Here is a 26,798-nt window from a genome sequence, read left to right on the forward strand (position 1 = left end):
CTTAGAGCAAGATGGGGCTTCCCCACAGTCCTTATTCCTCAGCCCAGGCTCACCCTCTAAGCTTTCCTTCTGAGCTTCCCTTTCTTCCACTTACATCCTTTCAATTACATCATTAGCCCAGTAACTACCACCTAGGTACTCATAATTCCCAACAGAAAGTGTTTAATTGCTCATAGCTGAGCCTGAGGCCTTCTTCATGCTGGAGAGCATCAGTGAACAGGGTGCTACTAATCATGCCAGGACGCAGTCCCTTTAGTATAGGAACCTTGACCAGTATCTGGAGAGAAAATATCAAAGGCCAGTACCCAGTGTTGTCAGCCTGATTGGGCATTGTGTAATATTCAACGTGCAGGACCTGTTCCTTTTTATGTTAACCTCTATTACAATGGTTAAAAGAGTGCTGAAACTTGTTCCCTCTTGTAAGGTAAAGTCAAATCAAAGTGTTGTCTTCAGTTTCCCTTCATACTCTGCTTTCTTGAATTTCGTGATACACGTGATACCCCATGCTATAATGGGATGACATAGTTTTGAACATAGCTGCCAGGACTTTGGTTATTGACCAACTCAAATTCTTGACCACATTCTCCCCTCAAAACTTCAGTATGCCTGGCCAGGTCTACCCCTTTGGAGAAATCTCTCTCAGTCAGCCACAGTATCTGAGAGAGCTTGGAAAATCTATTTGGTCTGATTGTCTGTTAAAGAATACTGTTATGTATTGAAAATTGCGCTACACTTCACTAGTTGTTGGAACAGTCATCTATAAACTGAACCCAACAGGTTAATTTTCCACCTGAGTTCCTGGCAGATCCTCAACTGGCGTAAGCTGCCAGAAATCTGCTGAAGTCAATCGAGCATCTGTGACAATTTAAGCCTGTTGAAGGTCTATCCCTATGTATATGTTCAAGATTTTTCTGTAGGAGTTTGATACTCTTCATGTAAATACACAATGTGAAACTGAGTAACCTTGTCTATTTGAGGTGATTTTGTGAAAGGTATATGTTGGAAATGCAAAGAAATTAAGGATTCTTACTTGGAATTCAGAAAAACATCTACCTCTGAAATTTTTTGCAAAACTTTTATCTGTGACAACTATTAAGTTAATTGACTGTAATAAGAAGCATCAATGAGTTTTTAGAATTGGATGTCCTGGTAAAAATTATTTACAAAAAATATAGTTTTTGAAATGTCACACACTTAGTTTGTAATATAAGGAAATAATAAAGTGAGACATCTCTGAGCAGTTAACTAGGATAGACGTTGAATTTGTCAATAGGCATACATTTGGCTGTGATGTTAATCAGTTTTATGAATGCATAAAACTTCTCCTTACTGACATTAAATTCTTTCTTAACATAAATTGCTTGTTAATTTGGTGGCTTTTTAAAGGGACTGACTTGAAACAGTATTCTTCTTAGTGTCCCCTCCTGCAGAAAGCTGTGAACAAATAAAATCTTGATGGAATGCCACATAGAAAGCACCGTATCTATAACTGTCAAACATTTATATTCTTGAAAAAATACCAGTAGTCATTGTGCTAGTTTAACAATCTAAGTAGTGAGATAAGCCTTGAGAAAATATGGCAAAGAAATGACAGGGCCTTTGGCTTTTGGAGAGAAAATGCATCTTTAAGTTAGATGTAGGTTAACTTTACAAATAAGAAGAATATCAAGCCTCACATCATCAGTTAACCTGAATAATCAGTGAAACTAACAAGTCATGATGTGACCAGTGTTTTACATAGCATTTATGCCATTTAAGCGCCACTGGTGCAAACCCTATTTATTGGAACATATGAGTCTTCACTGGTACATATGTTAGTCTGATCTGGGCCTTAATCTTCTGTTTGTACAGCAACAAAGAAGAAAACATTAAAAAGAGAAAGTATTGCAAAGTCACAAATTGGCAACATTCAGCTCAGTTTCTGAAGTTGACTAAGCTTCAAACTGACATACAAAGTAAATTCATTTTCTGTTTATGCAACTTCTCCAGTTTGTCTTTAATTACCTGGGGTGGATCAGATGCAAAATGTGGTATGATCTCTAATTCACATATAAGAACGGCTGTGCCGGGTCAGAGCAAAGGTCCATCTAGTCCAGTTTCTGTCTACCGACAGTGGCCACTGCCAGGTGCCCGAGAGGGAGTGAACCTAACAGGCAATGATCAAGTGATCTCTCTCCTGCCATCCATCTCCATCCTCTGATGAACAGAGGCTAGGGACACCATTCTTTACCCTTCCTGGCTAATAGCCATTTATGGACTTAGCCACCATGAATTTATCCAGTTCCCTTTTAAACATTGTTATAGTCCCAGCCTTCACAACCTCCTCAGGTAAGGAGTTCCACAAGTTGACTGTGCGCTGTGTGAAGAAGAACTTCCTTTTATTTGTTTTAAACCTGCTGCCTATTAATTTCATTTGGTGACCCCTAGTTCTTGTATTATGGGAATAAGTAAATAACTTTTCCTTATCCACTTTCTCCACATCACTCATGATTTTATATACCTCTATCATATCCCCCCTTAGTCTCCTCTTTTCCAAGCTGAAGAGGCCTAGCCTCTTTAATCTTTCCTCATATGGGACCCTCTCCAAACCCCTAATCATTTTAGTTGCCCTTTTCTGAACCTTTTCTAGTGCTAGAATATCTTTTTTGAGGTGAGGAGACCACATCTGTACACAGTATTCGAGATGTGGGCGTACCATGGATTTATATAAGGGCAATAATATATTCTCAGTCTTATTCTCTATCCCCTTTTTAATGATTCCTAACATCCTGTTTGCTTTTTTGACCGCCGCACCACACTGCGTGGACGTCTTCAGAGAACTATCCACAATGATTCCAAGATCTTTTTCCTGATTCGTTGTAGCTAAATTAGCCCCCATCATATTGTATGTATAGCTGGGGTTATTTTTTCCAATGTGCATTACTTTACATTTATCCACATTACATTTCATTTGCCATTTTGTTGCCCAATCACTTAGTTTTGTGAGATCTTTTTGAAGTTCTTCACAATCTGCTTTGGTCTTCACTATCTTGAGCAGTTTAGTATCATCTGCAAACTTTGCCACCTCACTGTTTACCCCTTTCTCCAGATCATTTATGAATAAATTGAATAGGATTGGTCCTAGGACTGACCCTTGGGGAACACCACTAGTTACCCCTCTCCATTCTGAGAATTTACCATTAATTCCTACCCTTTGTTCCCTGTCTTTTAACCAGTTCTCAATCCATGAAAGGACCTTCCCTTTTATCCCATGACAGCTTAATTTACGTAAGAGCCTTTGGTGAGGGACCTTGTCAAAGGCTTTCTGGAAATCTAAGTACACTATGTCCACTGGATCCCCCTTGTCCACATGTTGTCTCCTTCAAAGAACTCTAATAGATTAGTAAGACACGATTTCCCTTTACAGAAACCATGTTGACTATTGCTCAACAGTTTATGTTTTTCTATGTGTCTGACAATTTTATTCTTAACTATTGTTTCGACTAATTTGCCTGGTACCGATGTTAGACTTACCGGTCTGTAATTGCCGGGATCACCTCTAGAGCCCTTTTTAAATATTGGCGTTACATTAGCTAACTTCCAGTCATTGGGTACCGAAGCCGATTTAAAGGACAGGTTACAAAGCTTAGTTAATAGTTCTGCAACTTCACATTTGAGTTCTTTCAGAACTCTTAGGTGAATGCCATCTGGTCCCGGTGACTTGTTAATGTTGAGTTTATCAATTAATTCCAAAACCTCCTCTAGTGACACTTCAATCTGTGACAGTTCCTCAGATTTGTCACTTACAAAAGCTGGCTTAGGTTTGGGAGTCTCCCTAACATCCTCAGCCGTGAAGACTGAAGCAAAGGCTTGTAAAACCTGTATGCACTCTCTTACTCCTCTACAAAGAACAGTATTTCATTTATAGCTATATTTTCATCGATGGGGGTATTAAAATGCTCTTTTCTCTCATGCTCTATTTTTATATACTTAGTGCACAGGAAATGATTTTTCCCTCCCTTTCAGGATCAGCAACTGCTTCTTTCTTCACCCCTAATGGCCAGAAGCACCAGCCCCTTACTCATATGTCATGAAAAAAAACTAGTGCTTGGTGCTTCTTACCAAAAATTATGGCTTCAATAATTACCACTGTAACCATGCCTCAGTGGGTCACAACTGAGGATGCCAAATTCAGGACATACTTTTGAGAAGTAGGGCAGATACACCACAAGACTGGTGGCTAATCCCCCACAGGATATACCAAATCAGAAACAAAAGTAAACTTCTGTTTCACCACACTGGCTAACAAGAAGTCATAAAGGCAGTTTCCTTTTATTCCAGTCCTTGTATTACCAAAAACACTAGACTTAGAGATGAGTGGTTCTTTAAAACCAATCTCTTCAAATAAAAGGTTCTTCTGATCCCAAAGGACTAGGCACACATCCGGGTCAATATAAGTTAGATCTTACCCCAAAATCACACTGATGCCAATACTTTAGTATCTAAAATCTAAAGGTGAGAGTTAAAATTGTTTAAAGGAATCAAATACATACAATAATTACAAAGTTTTTGGTTCAGGCTTGTAGCAATGATGGAATAAATTGTTGGCTTAAGTCAAGTCTATGGCTGCGTCCAAATCATTGGAAGGTCCTCAATTCCTTGGTTAGAATGCTCCCATTAGTATAAGTTCATAGTCTAGAGGCTGGAGCAGAAAAGAGGCAAAATGGAGAGGTTTCCAGGGCCTTTTATATCTTCTGCCATGTGGAAGGAAACCCATTGTTTCGAATAAAGCCCTCAGCACAACTAATGGAAAATTAAAGATGACAAGATGGGAGTTTGGAGTCACATGGGCAAGTTACCTGTGCATGCCTGATTTCGCTTAATCATTGCAGGAAACCATTACCTATATTTCAAATGCAACGTCCACTCAGTGTAGATGGGCGACTCCCATGGTCCATTGTGAGTTATGAGTCCTTTTGATGGGTTATTCAGTTTGAATAGTCCCTCCAAAATGTGCTGGCTAACTGCTTTGTGGGCGTTACCCCAAACTTTTGAAATAGAAGTATAGAGCCAATTCTCGTAACTTCAAATGCAACAATGATACATGTGTACAAATAGCATAATTATATTCAGCAAATTATAACCTTTCCACAGACATCTTACATGCCACATTTTGTACAAGGATTTGTTGCAAATATAGAACAGTGGCTGCAACAATGATCTATATGGTCATATTTTAATCAAATAACGTCACACCCTTTAAAACCATAAAGGCCCAGGCCGATGTTTACTTTTCCTTGTGAACCCTGCCCCCAACCTCCCCAGTACTGGTTTACCTACATTTTTCTCCTTATTGCCAGTATCTTCCTGAACTTGTTTCCCATATGTTCTATGTAAATCCTATACCTGGCTATTGAAAACTTCCAAATCTCCAAAACATCTGTTATGGACAAAGCCAGGTATTTGAGTAGCTTGTCACTAGCACTCCTTTTTAGTAGAACAGTTGGTCAGGTCACTGACAATAGTTTCTTTCTTGTTGCTCTAGTCCCAAGCACTTAATCTGCAGAGGCCTCTAATGGCAGCTTCTTTTTCCTCCACAGCTGCAAGCATGTAGCGTGAGGCAGACTGCAAGCTCCAGATGCTTGACTCTGATTGCAGCTCCTGCTGTAAGCACATCTGCTATGTATCCCAACATGTTGTAATATTTGGGTAATGGCAGAACGTGACTTTAAAAAGACTTTAGTGAGTCAGCTGAAACAAAAAGCGTTAGGAGAATGAAATAAGAAAACTACAAATTTTGAAGGAGGATATGTTTGCATACCAAAGTTGACAATGCCTTTAACATTAAAACTACCCTACAATAATAAATCTGAGATACTGTTTGTTTCATAATCGTGGATAACTTTGTCTTCCCTTCACCCTTGTTATTTTCCTGTGAGTCAACAACAGAGTTTTCACATGTGTGATATTCCTTCTAGATTCCTACAGCAGAATTGTTGCATACTTGAGTAGTCTGCCTGTGTTCTTTTATAAGTAGGCTGAGTGATGACAATGTAACTTGCCAACCAAAATACAGCTGGCTCATCTAATTTTAGGCCCACAAACTGAACATCCCTCTCAACTACATGGTTACTCAAATCCTTTCGGTGGTGATGTGCTCTTCTCCCCTCCCCAGAAGGCTTGTATTGTGTCAGCACATGGCCATTTTGTGCTAGCGTCCTGATCTAGCATATTTTGAAATGGCTTTCATTCTGCATGTAAGTTACCATACTTAGCCAAATGGAGTTATGCAACTATAAAAGCACAACTCTTACTTCTTCCCCCACACTTCCAACCAATGCTGATTAGGTGCCAGAGTAAATAAATAGCTTTTGAAGGCAATATGCTCTTCAATGGAGTAGAAGTGTCTGGAGAGAGACTAGGTAAAGTCAGTAAAATCATTCTACTGTACACATGCTTAAACTCATACTTGGCTGAATCCCTCTAGTGGACCATCACCAGTCTGTTGTAATTGGACCCAGTCTTTGGATCCCACGTGCTTCCAAGCTAGCTGGCTCTGGGCAGACTCCAGGCACTGTTTCTAAGGCTGGTTGTGCTGTCACTATCTGTCATCCTTCCTTGGGATGTGGGACTCCATAGTGCAACCGCCCTGGGCTCCAAATCCAGTGCTGGGACTTCCCATCCCTCCCCAGTCACTTATTCATGCTCCCCTAGCACCTACCTGTGGGTGCTCTGGTTTACAGATTAATCCTGCAGGAACCAGGTGGCAGTTAAAGCAAGGAACACGGGCTTTGCAACAGGAGTTTCTTAATCACAGTAACATTTCCTCCTAAAGTATACAAGAGTTACAGATCTTTAGGAAAAAACAAAAACGTATTTGTTATCTTTCCCTGCCTCTATGTTCACCCCTTCTGGTGAGGCCTAAGCCATCATTGTGTCATGAGGTAGGTATCTCTGCCTTCTGCAGGCCTTTTGCTACCTGGGGATGGTTGGCTTGAGGGGAGAGGGAGCTGAGAGCAGATCCTGATCTTAAACAAGGTTTCTGCCCTCTCTATCAGGTGATGAACTGATCAACAGCAGAACTCTCGTTGGGTGGGTAGTAAGTCCCAGCCACTCTGGAGTTCAAATTGGAAAAACTTGGCTTGTCTCTATAGCAGAACTGTCGTAGGCTGGACCCTTTACTTGGAAGACGTCACAGTTGATGACTCTTGTGTTAGCTTTTCAGGGAGGTGTCCAGTGTTACAATAAGCTGCCATTGGTCTGTCCTTGATGGCTCTAGGCAGCTACAGTTATATGCTCAAAATGAGAATTTGAAAGTCCCAGTTTGATACAGACATACACCAATCCATCAAATATGGTTCCTGTCCTGAAGAGCAAGAGGTTCCTAAAGAGGGGAAAATACTGATCCTCTGAGTTGGATTGAGCTGATAGCTATCAAGAACAAGTTTATGATTTGTGCTGGACTGTCCCAAGAGAATGTGAATAAAGCTGCCAGCTGTCTCAAGCTGGGGGAGGAAGAATCTAGCTTTGTAGTGAGACCCTTGTAGGACTGTGATTGGCCAGTTTATTTGATTTTTGTTTATCCGATTCTGATATTATTATGCCTGTAAAATCAAAGCCTGGCAACTTTAAGATGCTGCAGCTTGTTAAATCTATCAACTATGACTTACCCATTGTGTGAAATTTGTTCTTCCCGCTGATGTCGATGGCTTCACTTCACATTAAGTGGTGGGGGACGTCTGCGGCTTTTAGGAAAAGGTGTATGGCCTCTTTTATGGACTGGATGGCCAGAATGACTTGCTGCAGCAGGAGGATGGGGTCCACTTGTCAGACTTGGGAGATGACACGTCTTTGGCTGATATCAAAGAGGGTATTATTGATGCATGGGGGGAGGCTGCCAAGCTAATTGCTGGCCTTCCTTGGTTGTCTAGTGCAGGCTTTCCATAGGGAAAGGATAGAGTGATCAGATAGAATGAACTGGGAAAGAATTTAAGGGAGGTATTCTTTAAAGGAAAGGCTCCTATGATTGGTATAGCAGGGAACTAATCCCCCTCTTTATAACCCCCCTTAAACCATTTGAGGGGTGGGAGTGGCGAGGTCCCAGTAGCGGGTAGGCTGGGGACTAGGATGAATAAAGGAGGAGGGCTGGCAGCACTCACTCCCCACCCCCCCATATATATAAATTATTCTAGAATTACCTGAACTGTATGCTTCTATCTGCTGGTTACTCCTTGACATTTAAGAATAAAGTTGTGGCCTAATTAATCCACATCTTGTTGTCTCCTGTCGTCTTCCAGCATAGCCGGACAATGGAAGTGGTAAATCTTGATTTTTATACCCTTCTCACTTACTGAAGAAAGCTGCTCAATGTATATCTAACTTCAAAAATATGGATTAGATGCTTTCCCTTTGCTATAAGAACCCCATAAACCTTAATGGTTTGCTTAAGCATTGAATGAGCTAAGGTCTCTTAACATAAGCGTGGTCTCATGTGTGGCTCGTACTTTGATGGAAGGAATATTTAGTAGATGTGCTCCTCTTATTAAACTGATACCCCAGTATTGTGTTGGAGGTCATTTTATGAGTAGAGGTGCTGTCTTTCAGATGGGGATTAAAACTAAGGTCCCAGCTGACAGTCTGAGACCTGGTAAACACCCATGGCCCTTTTTTTTTTCCTTCCTTTTTTCCTTTGGCAAGCGTAAGAAAAAGAGGTCCTGATTTTCTGCCTTAAATCTTTCTGAATAATAAAACTTTCTAACTAAAATTGGAGAGAATTTTTTTAGGGCATAGTGTCCTTCCATCTTTGTCCTAAACTGTTATATAGCATAGCATAGCTACATGCTTGTTTTTAATAGCTACTATCGTCATACCAGAGAGATCTGTTTTTCTATCCTGTGGTGTATGTATAAATGTAATTCATAACCTTAGTACCACTGGATTTAAAAAAAACCATACATAGTTCCTATACTGCTGATCCTTCATCGTCAAGGATTCTTCAGTTAAAAACTGTACTGAGGGTCTTTAATAATAAACATCTTTAAATAAATTACAAGGAGATATAATCATTTCATGAAACATCTGAAAGGAAAAGAGGGTAGCTATCTTGGTGAGACTGCAAGAAAGAATTTAGATTTCAAGTCCTGGGTAACTGCCACTAACAGCTTTAATAAGGTTGGTAAGTATCCTGTATAGTACAGTGAGTGCTTGGTTTAACTGGTTTGGGCATTTGTAGGTGACTTCTGTTTTCAGCTAATAATGTTATTGTCAAATGTAGTGTTCTGCTTTTCTCTCATCAGTCTTGTTCTTGTTTTGTTTTTTTTTAACTACTCATTGAATTGACCACTGAAAAGGATAAGAGGATGACAAGGGTGTTTGTGGTATATTTTCGCAGTTTTATCTGCCCTTTCTTTTACCATCTTAACTGTTCACTTCAGGGCAGTGGTGGGCAACCACATTGGCCGGGAACAGTGAACTGTGGCCACTGGGAGCTGCGGGTGGCCGGGCAATGTAAACAAACTGTCTCGCGGCCTGCCAGCGGATTACCCTGATGGGCATTGTGTGGGCCGCCAGTTGCCCACCACTGCTTCAGAGCTATTGTTCTGATGTCTGAATCCTCCATCCTTATATGTTAATAAGAATTTCTTCAAATGTCTTATTTGTCTATAGGATACATCACTGACTGAGGCAAATTCATTCAGTCCTTTGATACCAACATCCCCCTCTTCTATGCTAAACCAGTACAAGTTTGAAGATGAACCAGAATTAAGGGATCTCTTCATTACTGTTGATGATCCTGAAAGTCACATCACTGCCATTGAGACTTTCATTACCTATAGAGTTGTTACAAAGGTAAGTGTTTGTTAATAGTATTGATAGTTTAAGTGTAAAGTAAAACTTTATAGGTGTTAGTGTTTTAAAAGATTTCAAATAATAACCTTTCTAACATTTCAAAATTATATTCTGATTTTGCAGTGAGTTAACAGCTTAGTCAAATTATTTTCAACTAGCAGCTAGATTCTGAAAACACTTATAAGGTGAGTAAGGTTACTCATGGAAATCTTTGCATGACTGAGTGCTGCAGAGATCATTAAAGGACTAGCTGAAGTTATTTTAATGATTGCAAAAGCAGACTTTTGTGTGAAATTTGCATTTGCTATTATGTCCCTTCACAAGAACATGAAATAAGAGGAAGGCTGATGCAGCTGGAAAGTACTATATTGGCATAAGTATTTGTGGACCATGGGTAGGCCATAGAGAAGTGGTCGTTATGCTTGGCTGTCCATATGTGATACCTTGCTCTTCACACCTCCTTTCAATTCTGCATTCCTGTAATTGGATTGTTTGCTAGCACAAGGAAAAGCTCTCCTCCGATTCACAGTTAATAACATTTTGGTCACAACTACAGCAATTTCTTGAATGAAAAGATAATATTAGGAAAGCATTTAATGTGTTTTCAGCTGTCTTTGAATTCAGTTTCTCAGCTGGAGAGGAGGAAAGCCAGTATTATGAGACCAGCCAGTTCCCTGGGGATTATCAGCAAGTACTGCACATAGGGTTTCCAATTTGCAGAAAGCCAAACGCTCTTGCCCCACTCTCTGCCTTGCCCCTTCCTGAGGCTCTGCCCCTTCTCAGAGCCCCGCCCACGCTCACTCAATCACCTCTCTCTCTGTCACTTGATCTCCCTCACTTTCATTCATTTTCACTGGGCTGGGCAGAGGATTGGGGTGCAGGAGGGTTCTGGCTGAGGATATGGGCTCTGGGGTGGGACCAGAAATGAGGGTTTCGGAGTGTGGGATGAGTCTGTGGGCTGGGGGAGGGGGTACTGGCTCTAGGTGGGAGGTGCAGGCTCTGGTATGGGGCCAGAAATGAGAGTTCAGAGGGCAGGGGGACCTCTGGGCTGGGGCACGGGGTTGGAATGTGGGGGGGGTGAGGGCTGCAGCTGGGGATGTGGGCTCTGGTATGAGTATGGGGCTGAGGGGTTCGGAGTGCAGGAGGAGTGTGTGCTCTGGAAGGGAGTTTGGGTGCAGAAGGGGGCTCAGGGCTGGGTCAGGGGTTGGGGTGTGGGAGGGGATTCAGGGTGCGGGCTCTGGGTGGCACTTACCTCAGGTGGGCCCGGAAGCGGCCATCATTTCTCTCTGAGTCCTGGTGGCTCTGCACGCTGCCCCTGTCTGCAGGCATTGCTCCCAGCACCCATTGGCCGTGGTTCTTGGCCAGTGGGAGCTGCAGAGCCAGCAGTCAGGATGTGGGCAGCGCACAGAGCCCCTGTGGCCGCACTTGTGCCTGGGAGTTGGAGGGAAACGCAGACGGCTTCCAGGGGTTGTGCGGAGCCAGGGCAGGCAAGGAGCCTGTCTAAGCCATGCTGCACCACTGATGGGACTTCAAACAGCCCAGTAAGTAGTGTTGACCGGAGCTGCCAGGATCCCTTTCCGACTGGGAGTTCCGGATGAAAACCAGACACCTAGCAACTCTAACTTCACGGCCTACATTTTGAGACCTGCTATATTCATTTATTTTGGTTCTTTTTTGCTGAAGGTTCTCTTACAACAAATTTTCAAATGAAGAATGTTCCCTTTGTTTATGCAGGAGGGATAGGGTTTTTGTCGGAAGAGGGGAGAATGCGTGAGGGGGATGTTTTCTGCCTTCTCTTCTGTCCATGATTAATTTGAAGTATAAATTCATGATGATATAACAGCGCTGTTGTCAACCTTAAGGATTCAAAAATAATGAGTCAGGTCTCAGTTAATCAGAGGTTTGCTCAAAAATTACAAGATTAAATAAAATTGGGTGAGGAGGTTCTTTTTATTTGCATTCTAATTCCTGAGCCTTTAAAATTCACTGGAATCATGTTCTAAAGCTTTTCTTTTCAACCACAATGGCTAGGAACATTTTTTAATGAAAACTGATATATGCTTGTAATTACTTGGCTCCAGGAGCTGGGGCTTGTTTTAGTCTCCTCCCATTAAAAACCCAAGCGAACAAAAACCACACCAATATCATGAGACATGATAAAATCATTAGAGTTGGCAACACTGTAATAGGCATGCAGTTTTGCTAAAGTTTAAGGTTCTCCTGGTGGGTACAAAACTAAAGTTGGTGACTGGTGGTGCAAACCATTAAATCCTGATGTATATGTAGTTTCAGTGATGCCCAAACTTATTACACAGGAGAGCCACATAAACCTAAGAACAACGTTGTGTGGACCAAACAAATTGTACATATTTTAATAAGATTTAAAGTCACCTGTATTGATTTATATTTTAAGTTCAGCTTGTTTTGTATGTATTTAGATAGGTTGTTTCTATGTACCGTATTGTCTGTTTACACACCTGTGTAAACTAAAATGGTGTAAACATGATGATAAAACACTAATGAATTGGCCATTAGTATATTGTGGTGAGGAAGGCTGTGGGCCTTATGAAATGCTCTGGTGGGCTGTGTACAGACTGTGGGCCGTAGTCTATATGAAATGGCAGGGCACCCATGGTCTATATGAAATGGTAGAGTTTTTATGGCTGAAACATGTGGCTAGGTGGCTGATAGCAGCTGATATCAGGGACATGCTTCAGTTATTTTCATTTTATTCAAATGCTACAATATGGGCGTTCCTTAAACTCAGATTTGTCATCACTTTAAAGAGGCCACCCCAATTTAAGAACACATCCATCCTAACTGGAAGGAAAATCTCACATCTAAATAATGATTGGAACCCTTGGAAAAAATTGTACTAGATCAATTCTTATAAGACACTTCTTATGCACAGTTTGACACTTGCTTTTTTCTCACAGTAGAAGTTCACGTTGTTTCATCTCTTACTAGGTTAGATCACTTTACTAAAAAAAATTGTAATTGGTAAGTGCTGAATGACATTAACTTTTTTCCCTCAGGGATCTCATTTTTATTCCAAAATGGTCAATCTACACTATTATATATTTTTAGTACATGTCTACCCCAATATAACGCGGTCCTCTGGAGCCAAAAAATCTTACCGCGCTATAGGTGAGACCGCATTATATCGAACTTGCTTTGGCCCCACTGCTCCTTGTCCCCTGACCACTCTCTCCAGAGATGCCCAACCCCCCTTCTCCCTGTCCCCTGACTGCCCTGACCCCTATCTGCGCTGATCCGCTGGAGTGCTGCTTTACGGCGTTGTATGCAAACCCGTGTTATATTGGGGTAGAAGTGTACTCCTCTTAGGGTATATGTCTACACTGCAGCTGAGAGGTATGATTCCCAGCTCAGGTAGCCAGTCATGCGCTAGTGCTGCTCGAGCAAGTGTGCTAAAAATAGCTAGGTAGCTGAGGTAGCACAAGCATTGGCTCAGGCTAGCTCCAAAAGTATGTATCCAGGGAGCCTGGGTGGATTGGTACTCAAACTAGTCTCAGCTCCTGTGCTATCCCAGCTACGCTGCTGTTTTTGGTATGCTAGCTCGAGCAGAGCTAGTGTATATTTGTGTACCCGAGCTGGGAATCACATCTCCCAGCTGCAGTGCAGACATACTTTTAGATTTTCCATCTTAATCTTGTGGTTATGATTTTCAGACATCTCGTGGTGAGTTTGACTCCAGTGAATATGAAGTTCGAAGACGATATCAAGATTTCCTTTGGTTGAAGAGCAGACTTGAAGAAGCACATCCAACACTGATTATTCCTGTAGGTTCGCTAGATTCTGTGCTACATTTTGTTTTAAATTTATCTGTAGTGAGCTTTGGAGAAGTCTCTTTCAGGATTCTGGGGTCTAACAACCATTAAGAAGCTAATGTAGTTTGATTAATCTTTTATGTGTATGTGCAAAATCCAGAGAAAAATAAGGGCATTTCTCTTTTCCTTAACCTACTCTCCCTTCCTTTCCTTTCTCTTGATTTTATATCTATTCTGATGCATTGCTATAATCAAATTGAAACACTGTTTACTGTGTTAATTTTATAGTTTTGGTTTTTTGTGTAGTGAATTGTACAAGAATGTGTCTACCCTGTCATGGGTAGTGGAACTATTGTAATATGCCAAGTTATACAATGTTTTATTTATTTTTCCCTCAGCCATTGCCTGAAAAATTTATAATGAAAGGAATGGTGGAACGATTCAGTGATGAATTCATTGAGACTCGAAGGAAAGCATTGCATAAATTTTTGAACCGAATTGCTGAGCATCCAACTTTGACTTTTAATGAAGACTTCAAAATATTTCTTACGGCACAAGCCTGGGTAAAAAAAAAAAATCATTTGATTTATAGTTATAAGAAATTATGAACTGCCTTACTAGGGGCCTGCATAGTTCAATATCTTCTTACCAACCATGGCTAGTGATAGAAGTGTCATAGGAAGGTGCAAGGAATCCTGCAGTAGGATTGAATAACTTGCTAATAAGAAACATTTTTTTCTGATACCCATCAGAGTTTGTCTTATGCTCTGAAGCATGAGGGTTGTTATCCCTTCCAAAACTCTTATTCTCACTCTTCTAATCCTGGCTGTTCTTGCTGTCCATATGAATGCCCAGGATTATATAATTCTTATGATTTTAAATTATTTTTGTTTTGATATTTCTCTCCCTTTTTGCCCATATTTTTTAAAATAATAGTAATAATCTATTCATTGACAATGCAGCCAATAGACCACCATTTCATTTCCCACTGTAAGCTGTGCAGCATGTATCTGCTGGAAGAGAAAGCAAGAATTTTGTCCTCCAAAGAGCATAGCTCTGAACTTAACCAAATGTACCACTAGCAGTTTATAGAAGTGGAGGAAAAGTAAAAAGGAAAGAGAGAGGGGCTGCTTTCCACAGTAAGAACATAATTTTCCCCAATGGATGACTTTTCTCTGCACATGCTTCCCTCTGGTGTCTTGCCCAAAAGTCTGCATACTGGCTGGCTTTGCTTTAAGACTGAAAGGGAAAGAGGTTTGTATTGTCTTAATCCTTCCCTTCCTAGTCTCCCTGCATGCTCCCTGCTTCAGTAGAGCATGGCTAGCCTATGGCACAGAATAGTTATCCTTGACCATACAGCCTTCAATCACAATATAAAAAGAGAAATTGGTAAAGGGGGCGGGGGGAAGAGAGTCTAACTGCTACATATTTAATAACTTTACAATAAGATCTAGACATCAAACGAAAACCTAAAGTAGTTTGTTTTATAAATGCCTGTGTAGTTTTTTTGTTTTAATTTGTTTTGCTTTAATTGTAAACCATGGGTAGAAAACATTAAAATATTCACAAGGGTATGTTCTTCTTGTAGGAACTTTCATCTCACAAGAAGCAGGGTCCTGGCTTGTTTAGCAGAATGGGACAAACTGTAAGAGCTGTAGCATCCTCAGTAAGAGGAGGAGGAGTTAAAAATCGTCCTGATATGTTTACAGATATCAATGACTATATGGAAACATTTAATCAGAAAATAAACTTGCTAGACAAAATATCCCAAAGAATTTACAAGGAAGAAAGGGGTAAGTAGAAATAATGAACACAAGCTTGTTTTTATTGACTTCAGAAAGTAATATATTGAACAAGTGAATTACTGTGAAAAGTTAGTTCGCTTTCACTGTTCCACACAAAATGCGGCTTTCTAGCAAAAGAAATGGAGAACAAGAAACTGTTTTATTCTTTTCCTTCAACGGCTAATCCTCAGCCTATTGGCAGATCAGTGTGCAACTGTGTGGGAATCCATATCTGGCAGCTTTCCTCTTTGGTTTGAAGTTGTTAGGATGCCTGCAGAGATAGCATGCTCATCTCTCAAGAGAGGAGAAGGAAAATAACTTGCTGATAACCTCACCTTTCTCTTGCTTGTTACTGAGTCACACCTGGAACTTTCTTGGACAGAATCAGCATAAATAAAGTATTAATAGGGAGGGTAGTTTAACTATGCTGACAAGAAACTGAAAGCTAAGAAAACTTAGAAGTTTGGGTGGCTTTTCACCATACTAATTGGAAGAACAGTATGAACACTTTTTGTTGTGTACAGATGACTGCTACTTAAAGTGAAATATAAACACTTATTTCCTGCTGGCATAACGACAATCACATTCTGAATCCCAGTTGTTTGTAACCCTACAAATTCTTATATGTTAACCAGAATTGCTTTAGTATATAAAGTTTTTGGTTTCTACAAATATAGTGTTCTGTAACTATCAAACTGAGAAGTTCTTTGTACTTATTTTGAACCTTAGTCTGTGTTTATATCCAAATACTGGCGTGTATAGAATCAACAAAGAAATGTTGAGATGTTCAGGAAGGGATCCCTGATGACTATCAAAGGATGTCTGTTACTATAGATATGTGTTGTAATGAACAATATGGTGTAATTGGTGAAGGGTGCTTACAATCTAAAAATGTTCTGTGATTGATGAGGAGTATTGTTACTGCAGATTTTTATGTGATTCATGAAATAATGATCCATTGAAAGATATTTGTAACTCATAAGGAATTGCTTGTTGCCGCAGATGATGATAGTAATATGATTGCGTTAGAAATTTCTTTACCTTATCAGTCATGTAACCTGACACATCATAAAAAATTCCATAAGTAATTAGGCAAATAAAAATACCAAAAATTGAACACAGTGGAATAAATTGTGGGAAAGTTACTTTTCCTTCCCCCCACAACGGAATTATATTTGTCCTTAGCCTTGTTAAATCTGAACATGTAACACTGTCACATCCATTCTTTTGTTTGATTCTGCATCTTTATTCGATGTCACATGAAAGAGAATTTTAAAAAATATTACCTTTGTTGTTGGTCATAACATCTCTCAGATGGGTTTGTTTGAACTTCATGCTCTTATTAGAATTTTCCTTGATTTTCAAGAAAAAAAGTTTTGTTCTGAATGGAACAGCAGCTTCCATGCTTACTTGAATCTTTAAATTATATACTTTCTGAGCTTGAATCTGATCTTACGCTGACCCTATGTTTTAAAAATCCCACTGGTCAATACGTTAGGGTTTTCTCTTGCATGTAAAAATACTTTGAAATGCTGCACTGTGTTCCATAATAACTAAGGCTTTGTTTCCTTTAGCTTATTCTGTCATTCCAGATCTCTGCATGTCCTGACTAGATTGTATGTTCCTTGTATAAAGGAAATACATATTGATCAAAGGATTTTTTTTTTTTTTGTCTTAGCAGTTCATTCCATGAGGCGTAGTTGGCATATAGTGAGGAGAAGTTCTTGGGTATACATTTAAAGCACCAGCACCAAAATGCTGGTGGTAAAGCCTCATGGAGTTTTATTCACTCTCAAGTGCTGCCAGATGTTGCTTATGTCTAGCTTTGCCCAACAGTAATCTGCAGAACACTTGTCATGTGCAAATCTGATTTTTGTCTCAGCAGTGAACCATTTGTCAAGCAGTGAGTGATGCTTCCTACTTGTTGTAGCCCGATCTGGGATTTTCCATTAAGTTTCCAGAGGCTTTTTTGACCAACTAAACTCAAAACAAGCATCCTTCTCTACACACACTGCTTTACGTGTCTCTTTGTTGGATGTTTCTTTGGTATAAAATCAGCTGTGACCAAGTTGTAGATGGCAAAAAAAGTGGAGGGACTGTGGAAAACCTCAGCAGTCAGAATCAAATTAGAAAGTGACATTAGAGCAGTGTGGACTTGATCCAACGTCATAGTCACTTCAGTTTACCTTGACCCATAACACATGAACATTGGTAATGTGAACACACAGTGTATGGCCATATTCTGCCTTGCTCATCTTTAGTACCTTATTGAAGTTAATTAGACTACTCCAGAGTAAAGTTCTATAAAAGTGGCAGTATCTGGCCCTACTTTTTCTGAGAGAACACCGTGGCCACACTTACCAAGTTTTATTGAGCTATAGAGCTAATGATTGTTTTCTGAAGATATTTCTTGTACTTAAAAAGAGAAATACTTCTAGAATGGTAGTAATAAAGAGGTACTCCAGAACTGGAATGAACTGAAGCGCACCCACTGAACCCCATTGTGCATGTACAGCTCTTTCAAAAAGGTCATTGTTCACTGATTGATTTTTTTAGCAATATGTTGGTAATAGCTTAATGAGTAAAAGTTTTTGAGATGTTTCGACTGACCAAAAATAACAACAAAAGAAGAAGAAAGCTTTGTTACTGTAACATCTTCTTTTTGAGGATAATTTGGCCAGATTTTGAAATTAGCCTCAGTTTCTATGCTTTGCATCTATCATTGACCTGAGTACTAATATGCACTAATCTTCTTATTAAGGGTATTATTGTGAAATGAAGGAATATGGTCCAATCCATACTCTGTGGTCTGCATCAGAAGAAGATCTAGTAGATTCACTAAAAGGTGTTGCCAGCTGCACTGACAAGTGCTGCAAAGCTACGGAGAATCGAATGGCAGGACTATCAGAAAATTTGCTGCCTGTTCTACATGAATATGTTCTCTACAGTGAAGTATTAACGGTAAGACCATAAGGGTTGCTTATACCGGTGTATTGAGTGACCTTTGAAGAGAGAATCTGCTTTGTATGTAATTGATTTTGCAGTCACTGCGTTGACTCTTTGAGGGCTACAATTTATCTTTCTGCTGCTAATTGAGAACATACCAAATGAGTTACAGAGTGAAAAAAGCTTATTTAAAAAATAAATAAAAGCAAGAATAATTTTCCTTAGGATGGCTGCCCTCTCGCACAGAATCCTTTTTTTTTTTTTTTTTCCCCCCCCCCCATTCTGGCTCCCCTACTAATTAGACAAGATGTGTCCAATCTCGAAGAGAAGATTTTCATTTTGGGGACTCCTCTCCAGTTTCCTCCTGCAGCTATCTCCCCAAAACAGCAATATTAAGGGTTGAGGGGTTGTCTCCTTTCCCTGGAAATTGTCGCACCTTAGGAAAGGCTTACATGCTAGTGGAGAGAATAGTTGTCCTTACTGTAGAAGCGTTCAAGGAACTACAGCTCATGATGAATACGGAAGAACTATCTTCTCTCTGTCAAAATATTGACTCATCTAGGAATGGAGACTGATACACAAAGTAAGGCAAGGTGTTTCCCTCCTTGGAGATGTTTCTAAAGCTTAAGATCCTGACTGCTATTCTGGAAAAGGGCAATCAACTTCTTTAATAATTAACCATTTGCCATATGGACATGCAAATGTCATGCCAGGGCCTGGTACTGCGCATTCTGTTCCATTCAAGGCCCTTCTAACAGTTTCTCTGACAGAGTCTCCCATTGGTGGGAGACAACTAGGAAAATTTTTACTCTGCTTGGTGAATAAGAACACATAATACAGTGTGGGTCAATTAAGGGACATTGGTTGAGCAAACATCAGAGCCTCTACATCTACATCCTAGTATTAAGGTCTGTCTGCCTGGCAGTACTGTCCCCGCAGAAGTCCTGATTAGATATTTTTGTCCTCATTGGAATAAACAACATTGTGATAGCGGCATTTGGGAATAGCCAGGGTGCTGTAAGTGTAGCTCCCTTATGGGAGAATCCTCTCCTGAGAGTGTTTTACATCCCAGAGTGCACATATCTGTAAGCAGATCATCCCAGGAGAATGACTAATCCATGATGGGGTGTTCCCAGGAGATGGTTAGTTGGACAGTTTGACCAACAATCTCTCACTCTTTATCCATTGCAAACCATCAGCTAGGACAAGCATTACAGCCTATGTAGAGATCCAAAAGCCTTAATATTAGGGGGAGTTCACAGTCATGTTGGGCAGGGCTGATTTCTTTGCATTGCCCACTTCTTTCCTGATAGCATTAAAAAAAGGCAGAAAGAGACTATGGCCTGCTGAAGTTAATTTCGTCAGTGTGGCAGCTTCTACACTGGGTATCCACATCATAATGAATATTAACCAACTTGGGACAGTGCTACTATCCTGTGCTTCTTCAACCCTTTAGATTTTATTTCTATCCTTTGCTTGTCCTGGGAGGCAGATCTTACTCTGCCTGAAGATTGGAAAGATTGCAGCCATAGCAGGTGACACCCCCGATTCCTTAGTCTTATTTTTCAGTATGAAAAGACAGTTACCCATACCTGCCCCAGACTTTCTCCTCAGTCATAATATTTGTTACTTCCATTGGACTCTCTTTTTTGCAGTTTGGCCTGTTCCTTTGCCAGTTTTCTCTCCCCATCTCATCAGAACAGCTGCGGTGTGTGTGCTGACAAAAGAGATTCTATGGACAAACTGCAGAGTGACTATGTGGCCTTTCATGTGCTTTTCTGGAATGAATGTTGCTTGGGTGTCTCTGCATTTAGCTCTCATACCTTTTGGGGTACTGAGTTTTTGGTGCAAACCTTCCAATGTAACATTAGGCAGGCTTGAGCAGTTCATCCATTGGCTCCTTCCTCCTCTATTCCATGCCAGTCTCTCTCCCTTCTTTCACCCTGGATATTTTGTTCTAATGCTCACTTCTGCCCTGCACCCTGGTTAGGGTACTCCTAGGCAGACTAAGAATACACTGATCGTAGCCACACTTTGGAAAAACCTGTCTTCTGTGGCATGGCAATGCTAACACCTCCCAAATTGTCCCCATAGGAGTGTATGCCTAAGCAAAGGTTTTGTCAGTAAGGCAGGATAATCCTCACATTTTTCAGCTTTGGAAGTGCTGAATGGGAAAGCAGATGCATTTGGATCCTAAGGAGGAGGTTCCAGAGCCAAAAGTCTTTGCATCTGGGTTGATTCCCTCCTACTTGACTGACAAGCGAGACAGGACAAACCTGGAGAAAGTAGGCCTATATTACCACTATGCCTCAGAAAACAGTTAACAGGCAAGAAATTTGTTTTAGGTCAGAGTGCTGCTGTTTGGAGGATTTGTGAATGTGCTGTTTCTTAGAGCAGCAGAGGAACTGTGAAAGCATAATATATTTATTTGTTTAGCTTACAAAATTAATAAAAATGTAAAAATAATTAAAGAACTAATGAACATTCCATGGGTTCCTCATTTACAAAAAAAAGCATTTGCCATAGCTGGCACATATTAGTACTGAAATTATTAGTTTTACCTTGGAATTAGAATTGATATTTGTTATAATGGCTGACAAACAGAGAAATTCTAATAGTTTCTCCTGTAGTTTTTATATAGGATAAAAGAGGAAGTAAAAGGAAAAAAATAGACAAAATAATATTAACTGATTTCTACGTGTTTTGATTTTACTCTTATAACCATATATTTTATATTTGTAATCAGATAGGAGATACTTTAAGGTATTGAATGGTAAGTTTTGTTATAGGTACGTACTGTAGTTGTATTATTTATAATTGATCCAAACCTTTTACTAAAAATTCTGGGTAATGTCTGTTTGAAAACATAGTCTTTAAAAAGGTATCTTATTGAAGATGATTTATCGGTGTGTACTAGTCAGGGTGTACACATTGATAAATGTATTTCCTCTTCAACATTAACGTTTTGGCAACTAGCATAATGTGAGATCAACTTCTAACTACGACTGGTTATGCCCTGCACTGTGCAAGATGTACTGTACTACATATAAATACTGAAACTCTCTAAGCATATCTAAATTAAAGAGTAGAAGTTGTTGGGACATGGTAACATACAGCATTATCAAAGAGTTTTTTTTGAATTTATATTTACATACTGTCTTTCTTCTGAGTCCTCTTAAAAAGACATCAGCTTCACAATAGTTCTGTTAGGGAAGTTTAATTTCAGTTTTACAGATGGGGAAACTGAGGCACAGACATTTTCACTGACTTCCTTGATGTCACACAGCAAATCCAGAGCAGTTTGGAATGTAACCTGTAATAATTACTGGTCCAGTAGTCTGACAACATTCCCTCTCTTTTTATATTAGTTTTTGCCATTCCACTAAGAATCAAATCTATTGAATTAGCCTTAACTTTAAATAAAAGTGGGCTTGCTAACACTGGTAGATTTAGTTGATTATTTTCAGATAAAGAATTTTGCGAATTTTCCTCTTCCTTTGCCACCGAACTGTGGTACATACATACATAACATAACGGACTTACAGTGATATTTCCTGTAGTATCTGGTATATCATTTTAGTTGAGTCCTATTTCTTATGCTATTGCTTTTATTCAGATAAAATACTTCCAATATTGGGACTTCTCTAAATCATGTTTCTTGTAAAGGATTAAAATAATATGACTATTTTATATACTGACTCACTATATAATTCTTTACAATTTGTAGCTACGTAGATTCTCGTAGCATTGGGTTTGGTAGGATTCCTAACAATTTTTCAGTAAAAAACAAATAAAAAAAAATGGGGGTAATAAAATCAAATCTACAATAGGTGCTTTAAAGCTATCACAGTAAAATCTTTAAATCTGAGAATTCTATTGAGGGGATAATCTATAACTTTTCTAAAGTGTTAAGTACTCTTGATTGCAAGATGTCTTTATATACAGATTATTACAATCAAATACGATCTATTTCATCTAATGTTTTAAAGGGTGTTTTGAAAAGAAGAGACCATATTCAGGCAGAGCTTGATTCCAAAGTTGATGCTTTATCCAATAAAAAGGCAGAAAAGGATCTGGTAAGTATGTAAATCTTTCTGAATGTTAAATTGTATAACTAAGGACCCTATTCTGACTCAAAATTAGGGGTTCTCCTAACAAAAATAAGCCCTGAAAAGCCATGTTTTGGGGCTGCACACTTCCTGACCTATTCTAAAAAAGTTTGCTCATGCACTGCACAGGAAATAAGAATTGACATAGTGGTGCATTAACAGCTGTTGAAATGCCTTAGAAGAGGTAGTTAGGATGGTCAGACCTGTTCCTTGTTTATGCTTTTTTTTTTTTTTTTTTTTTTTTTTAACAAAAATATACATGGTTTATTTTTGTTTTGGAGGGATTCTGCCCTTCTGTTGGAGCTAATTGGGCTCTTGTTACCAGAACTTGTGGGGCATCTCCATGCTTGTTGCTTCTCCCTAACAGGGATCCAGAATCTGACATTTGGCAATAAAGCTGTATGTTAACTACTTTATCACTGTAAGACTGCCATTTATTCCTTTAGACTTCCACATTTTAGTGTCCATCTGCCTGGCCAAGTGTCACCCAGCAACTTCTGGCTAATTTTGTCTACAGTAGCATCAGTGTTACAATAGTTCGTGTTTATCACTTTTTAAGGAATGATCTTAAAAATGTACTTTTGGACTTATTTCCTTGGTAGGTTTTCATTTTGTTTTAGACAATATTTGTGGGCATTTCAAAAGCACTTGAAGTCAACCTAACTGCTCCCATTGAAATACACCTCTACCTCAATATAACACGGTCCTTGGGAGCCAAAAAATCTTACCACATTATAGGTGAAACTGCATTATATTGAACTTGCTTTGATCCACCGGAGTGCGCAGCCTCCCCACCCCCAGAGCACTGCTTTACCGCGTTGTATCTCAATTCATGTTATATCGGGTTGCATTATATTGGGGTAGAGGTGTAATTTGGTAAGAGTCCTGTTGACTTCAGTAGGAGCAGAGTTAGGCCGATACTGAGAGCTTTTGAAAAGCCCATGACTTTAATGGGAAAATGTCTTAAATAGTTTCTAACATTTTACTTGGAAATCTTAAGTACCTGATTTGGAGACATAGTGAAATACCTAGGTGTGTAAATAACAGCTTGTGCGAAATTGTAGGTGCAAACCAGAGGCCTGTTTAATGCCAGGCTGAAAAACAGGCCCACTGTTGTCATAATCTAAACAGATGCAGTGCCATTTTGCATATTGCAAACAAGAACAATCCTATTCTGTAAAAATCAACTGATGTAGTTTTATGCTTTGAGAGAGGATTGTGATTGAAAACTTAATTACTTTCAATTCAAGAATCATTTGCCAACCCAGATAGCTATTTAATTGTAGTGCAAAAAGGAAAAGTTTAGTGTAGAAATCTTATTTTCAAGCCACTCTCATATTCTACATAAAAAAGCATAAAATCCTAATACTTGGTTTCAGAACAGTCAGTCAGATGACATGAACAAAGCAGGCATTTCTTCTCTGAATATCAAGACTCAATGACTGGGTTGCTCCTCCTGCCGGGTAGTGACAGTGGGTAGTAGAGAGCTGTCAAACAAGGGGAAGAACAAAGTGTCCACACTCCTGCTACTGTTTGCCACGTCTCAGGCTTGTTCTTTAATATCAATAACTTAATTGTAGTTCCAGCAATGAACCTCAAGTTTTATATTTTTAATCTAATTTCTGGTGTACTTCGAGATCATGCTTATTTTACTGCTCTGCCTCAAAATATGTGAGCAGCTGTGCTGCAGGGCAGACAAGATGGCTGACCCAAATTTAGCTTATTTCTTCACTGAGAAGACATCTAGCAATCTGTCTCCATGGGTTTTCTAGATGGCTCTGTTTATTTTGATAGTTGCTTTTCTAGTAGACTCTTTGCAGCTATGGGAACGTTCCTTAGGTTACATGCAGTCAAGAAAATGAGGGAGTAAGTGTTAAATTGTTTATTGACTGACAGTTCTTCTCTGCCTTCCTCTACATAACCCAGGTTTTTAGAATTGCCAGGAAATTAGCAGGCAAGCCAAACTGTTTTTAATGTTCAAATGATCAACCAGTGATCCTGATAGAAATTACTGTTGTGTAAAGGATATGAGTGTTACTAATTTATATGAGCAAATAGTAGGTAGAAAAGGCTGAAGGAATGTAATAAAAGGGTGGCGCAGTTCTTTGCAATGAAGGGTAACTAGCAAGAACAAGGTAGTATAGAAGGGGGACATACTGGAGCTTATTATGTCTTACTGAAAGGAAGAATGATGTGATAAACAGAAGCCTATCTGAAGTACTTATATGGTGCCCTTTCCAATTTGACATATGGGGAACCAAGGCACAGTAAGACTGTGACTCGCTGGAGCCCGGGACTGAAGCTGAAGTTTGAGCGCTGCTGCTCAAGGCTGAAGCCAAAGCTCAAGCAACGTAGCTTCACAGGACCTCCAGTGGTGTGGAGCCTCGGCAATTATCCTGCTAGCCAGGCCTGCCTGGGTCCCCAACAGGAGCCCCCCATTCCTGAGGAATGTCACTGTTCCCAGCCGTTCAGCTAACTCACAGGGCCGCTTTTGAGGACAATTCCCTCTAGTGTAGTCACTTCTGATAGTGACTACACCAGTCTCTGGTGGTGCTCTCTAGGTCCTGCCACAGGTGGCCCCTTACCTATTCTGTTTGGCCCCCAAACATGACAGAAGGACAAGGGGACGCTAGTCACAATCCCAGGCAGGGCTCCCCTTGCTGCTGGATTGCATTAGCAGTCTCTAGTAGCCTCTCCTGCTCCTGGGCAAACTTCTCCCTCCATCTTTTTAAGCTTCCCTTCTCCAAGGGGAGCTTGTTCTGCAAGTGCACCTAAGTGGAGCATCAGCAGACATGGCACTGGGAAGACTTGACTTGGGAGCTGTCAGAGCACCTGAAGCGAGTGAAGGAAGAGAGTTGAACGAGGTTCCTTACCTAGGACCCATATCAGACTGCTACTAGTTGAGTTACATGGCTAAGTGCAGTAGCTGGCAGCAGGACAAAGCTTTTATTACAAATTGTGAGACTGGGTGTTGGATGTGGGGATGGTTGCTGGAAAAGAAGAAGAGCCTAGTCCCGGTACTGTCTCTCTCACCCACCCCTCATGTCAGAGTTGCAGGATCTGCAGCCCCATGTGATACAATGCAGGGGAGTTGGGCTTCTGGAGCCAGAAGCTTTGTTGGGGGGCCAGCCCCTATCCCTTGTGGTACCCCCAGAGGGGACATGTGAAAGCACTTGAAAGTTAGGAGATGCCAGATTTATAGTTGCCAGTGCAACTTTAATTCTGCCCCAATGTATGGATGCATTATGATAGTGTTCGCTTACATAATTATTCCTGCAGGACCCATGCCTCAATCAGTGCACAGGATGGACATGCAATGGGGCAAAATTAAGGTTGCAGTGGAGACTGTAATTCTGGCATTTCCTAACCTTTGAGTGCTTGACTTTGCAACCTAAATAATGTTTTCATGTAGTTTCTTTGCACAAAATACAGTATAGTATAAACAGTATATAAAAAATAATTAAGTTACAACGTTTGTGTCTATACAGCAAAGATTTGACACAAATGGTTTCTGTTAGAAGTCTCATAATCTGTTTAATGTAAAAATGAGCTGGGAGAAGTCTCATGTTCAAACTATTCTGGCATCTCAAATGTGTATTTTTTTTATTCTCCATTTGATTTCTTGACAGTGAACTAAACATATTGAAATATTACTATCTGGTGTCATTTGATACCTACAATATCATATTCTAGAATGATGTATATGTGTTTTTTATAATGTAGTTTGTATTTGAACTCTAGTCTCTTTAGAGGCTTTTGAGACAACATATATATTTGGTTTTCATGATGTAAGAATTTATTTTACTGTCCTCGTTTTGCTGCCACTGTGTCTGTTCATCTGTCTTCGATCCACTCTGTACTTCCTTTCTCTTGTCTTGCCTCCTTAGTATACATCGCAAGTTTATATGCCATTTAAAAATATAGATAAATGTAAACCAAAAAGGTCCTAGCATGCTCAGTGACTGGAGTAGTTGCATGATCTTCGCTTACTGCAATTACTTGGTGATAGCAAAGTCTACAATTGCTGGACTGTTATATGATCTTTACTATATTTGAATGAACAGACCTGGATGAAAACTACTTTGAAACTAGAGGCGCTGCTGATTAAGAGTCTGGGCCAAGATCATTAAAGTAAACGGAAAGACTTGCTGCAATACCACCCCGCCCCCTTTAGAAATTCTTTGTGAAAGTGAATAGTGAGGAGCCCTGGGTGCCCAGACTCTAAGGCCAGGTCTACACTGCGACTTTAAATCGGTTTAATGGCCGATATACCGATTTAACGCTGTATCCGTTCACACGACGTCGTCATTAATATCGAGTTAAACGGCTCCTTAAATCGATTT

General features: G+C 39.9%; 1 protein-coding gene across 2 annotated transcripts in view; it reads left to right on the top strand.

Annotated features, from left to right (window-relative positions):
• The window catches only part of SNX7 (sorting nexin 7), a 68,440-nt gene that overhangs the window by 8,183 nt on the left and 33,459 nt on the right, over positions 1-26,798 (top strand). For both annotated transcript variants that reach the window (XM_032804979.2, XM_075067812.1), the window contains exons 2-7: positions 9,646-9,828; positions 13,518-13,628; positions 14,015-14,179; positions 15,205-15,409; positions 18,162-18,361; positions 22,336-22,422. In XM_032804979.2, the coding sequence (XP_032660870.1) occupies positions 9,646-9,828; positions 13,518-13,628; positions 14,015-14,179; positions 15,205-15,409; positions 18,162-18,361; positions 22,336-22,422 (951 nt within the window). The remainder of the gene's footprint in view (positions 1-9,645; positions 9,829-13,517; positions 13,629-14,014; positions 14,180-15,204; positions 15,410-18,161; positions 18,362-22,335; positions 22,423-26,798) is intronic.

The sequence above is a fragment of the Chelonoidis abingdonii genome, chromosome 7, assembly GCF_003597395.2.
Source record: "Chelonoidis abingdonii isolate Lonesome George chromosome 7, CheloAbing_2.0, whole genome shotgun sequence".
Lineage (NCBI taxonomy): Eukaryota > Metazoa > Chordata > Testudines > Testudinidae > Chelonoidis > Chelonoidis abingdonii.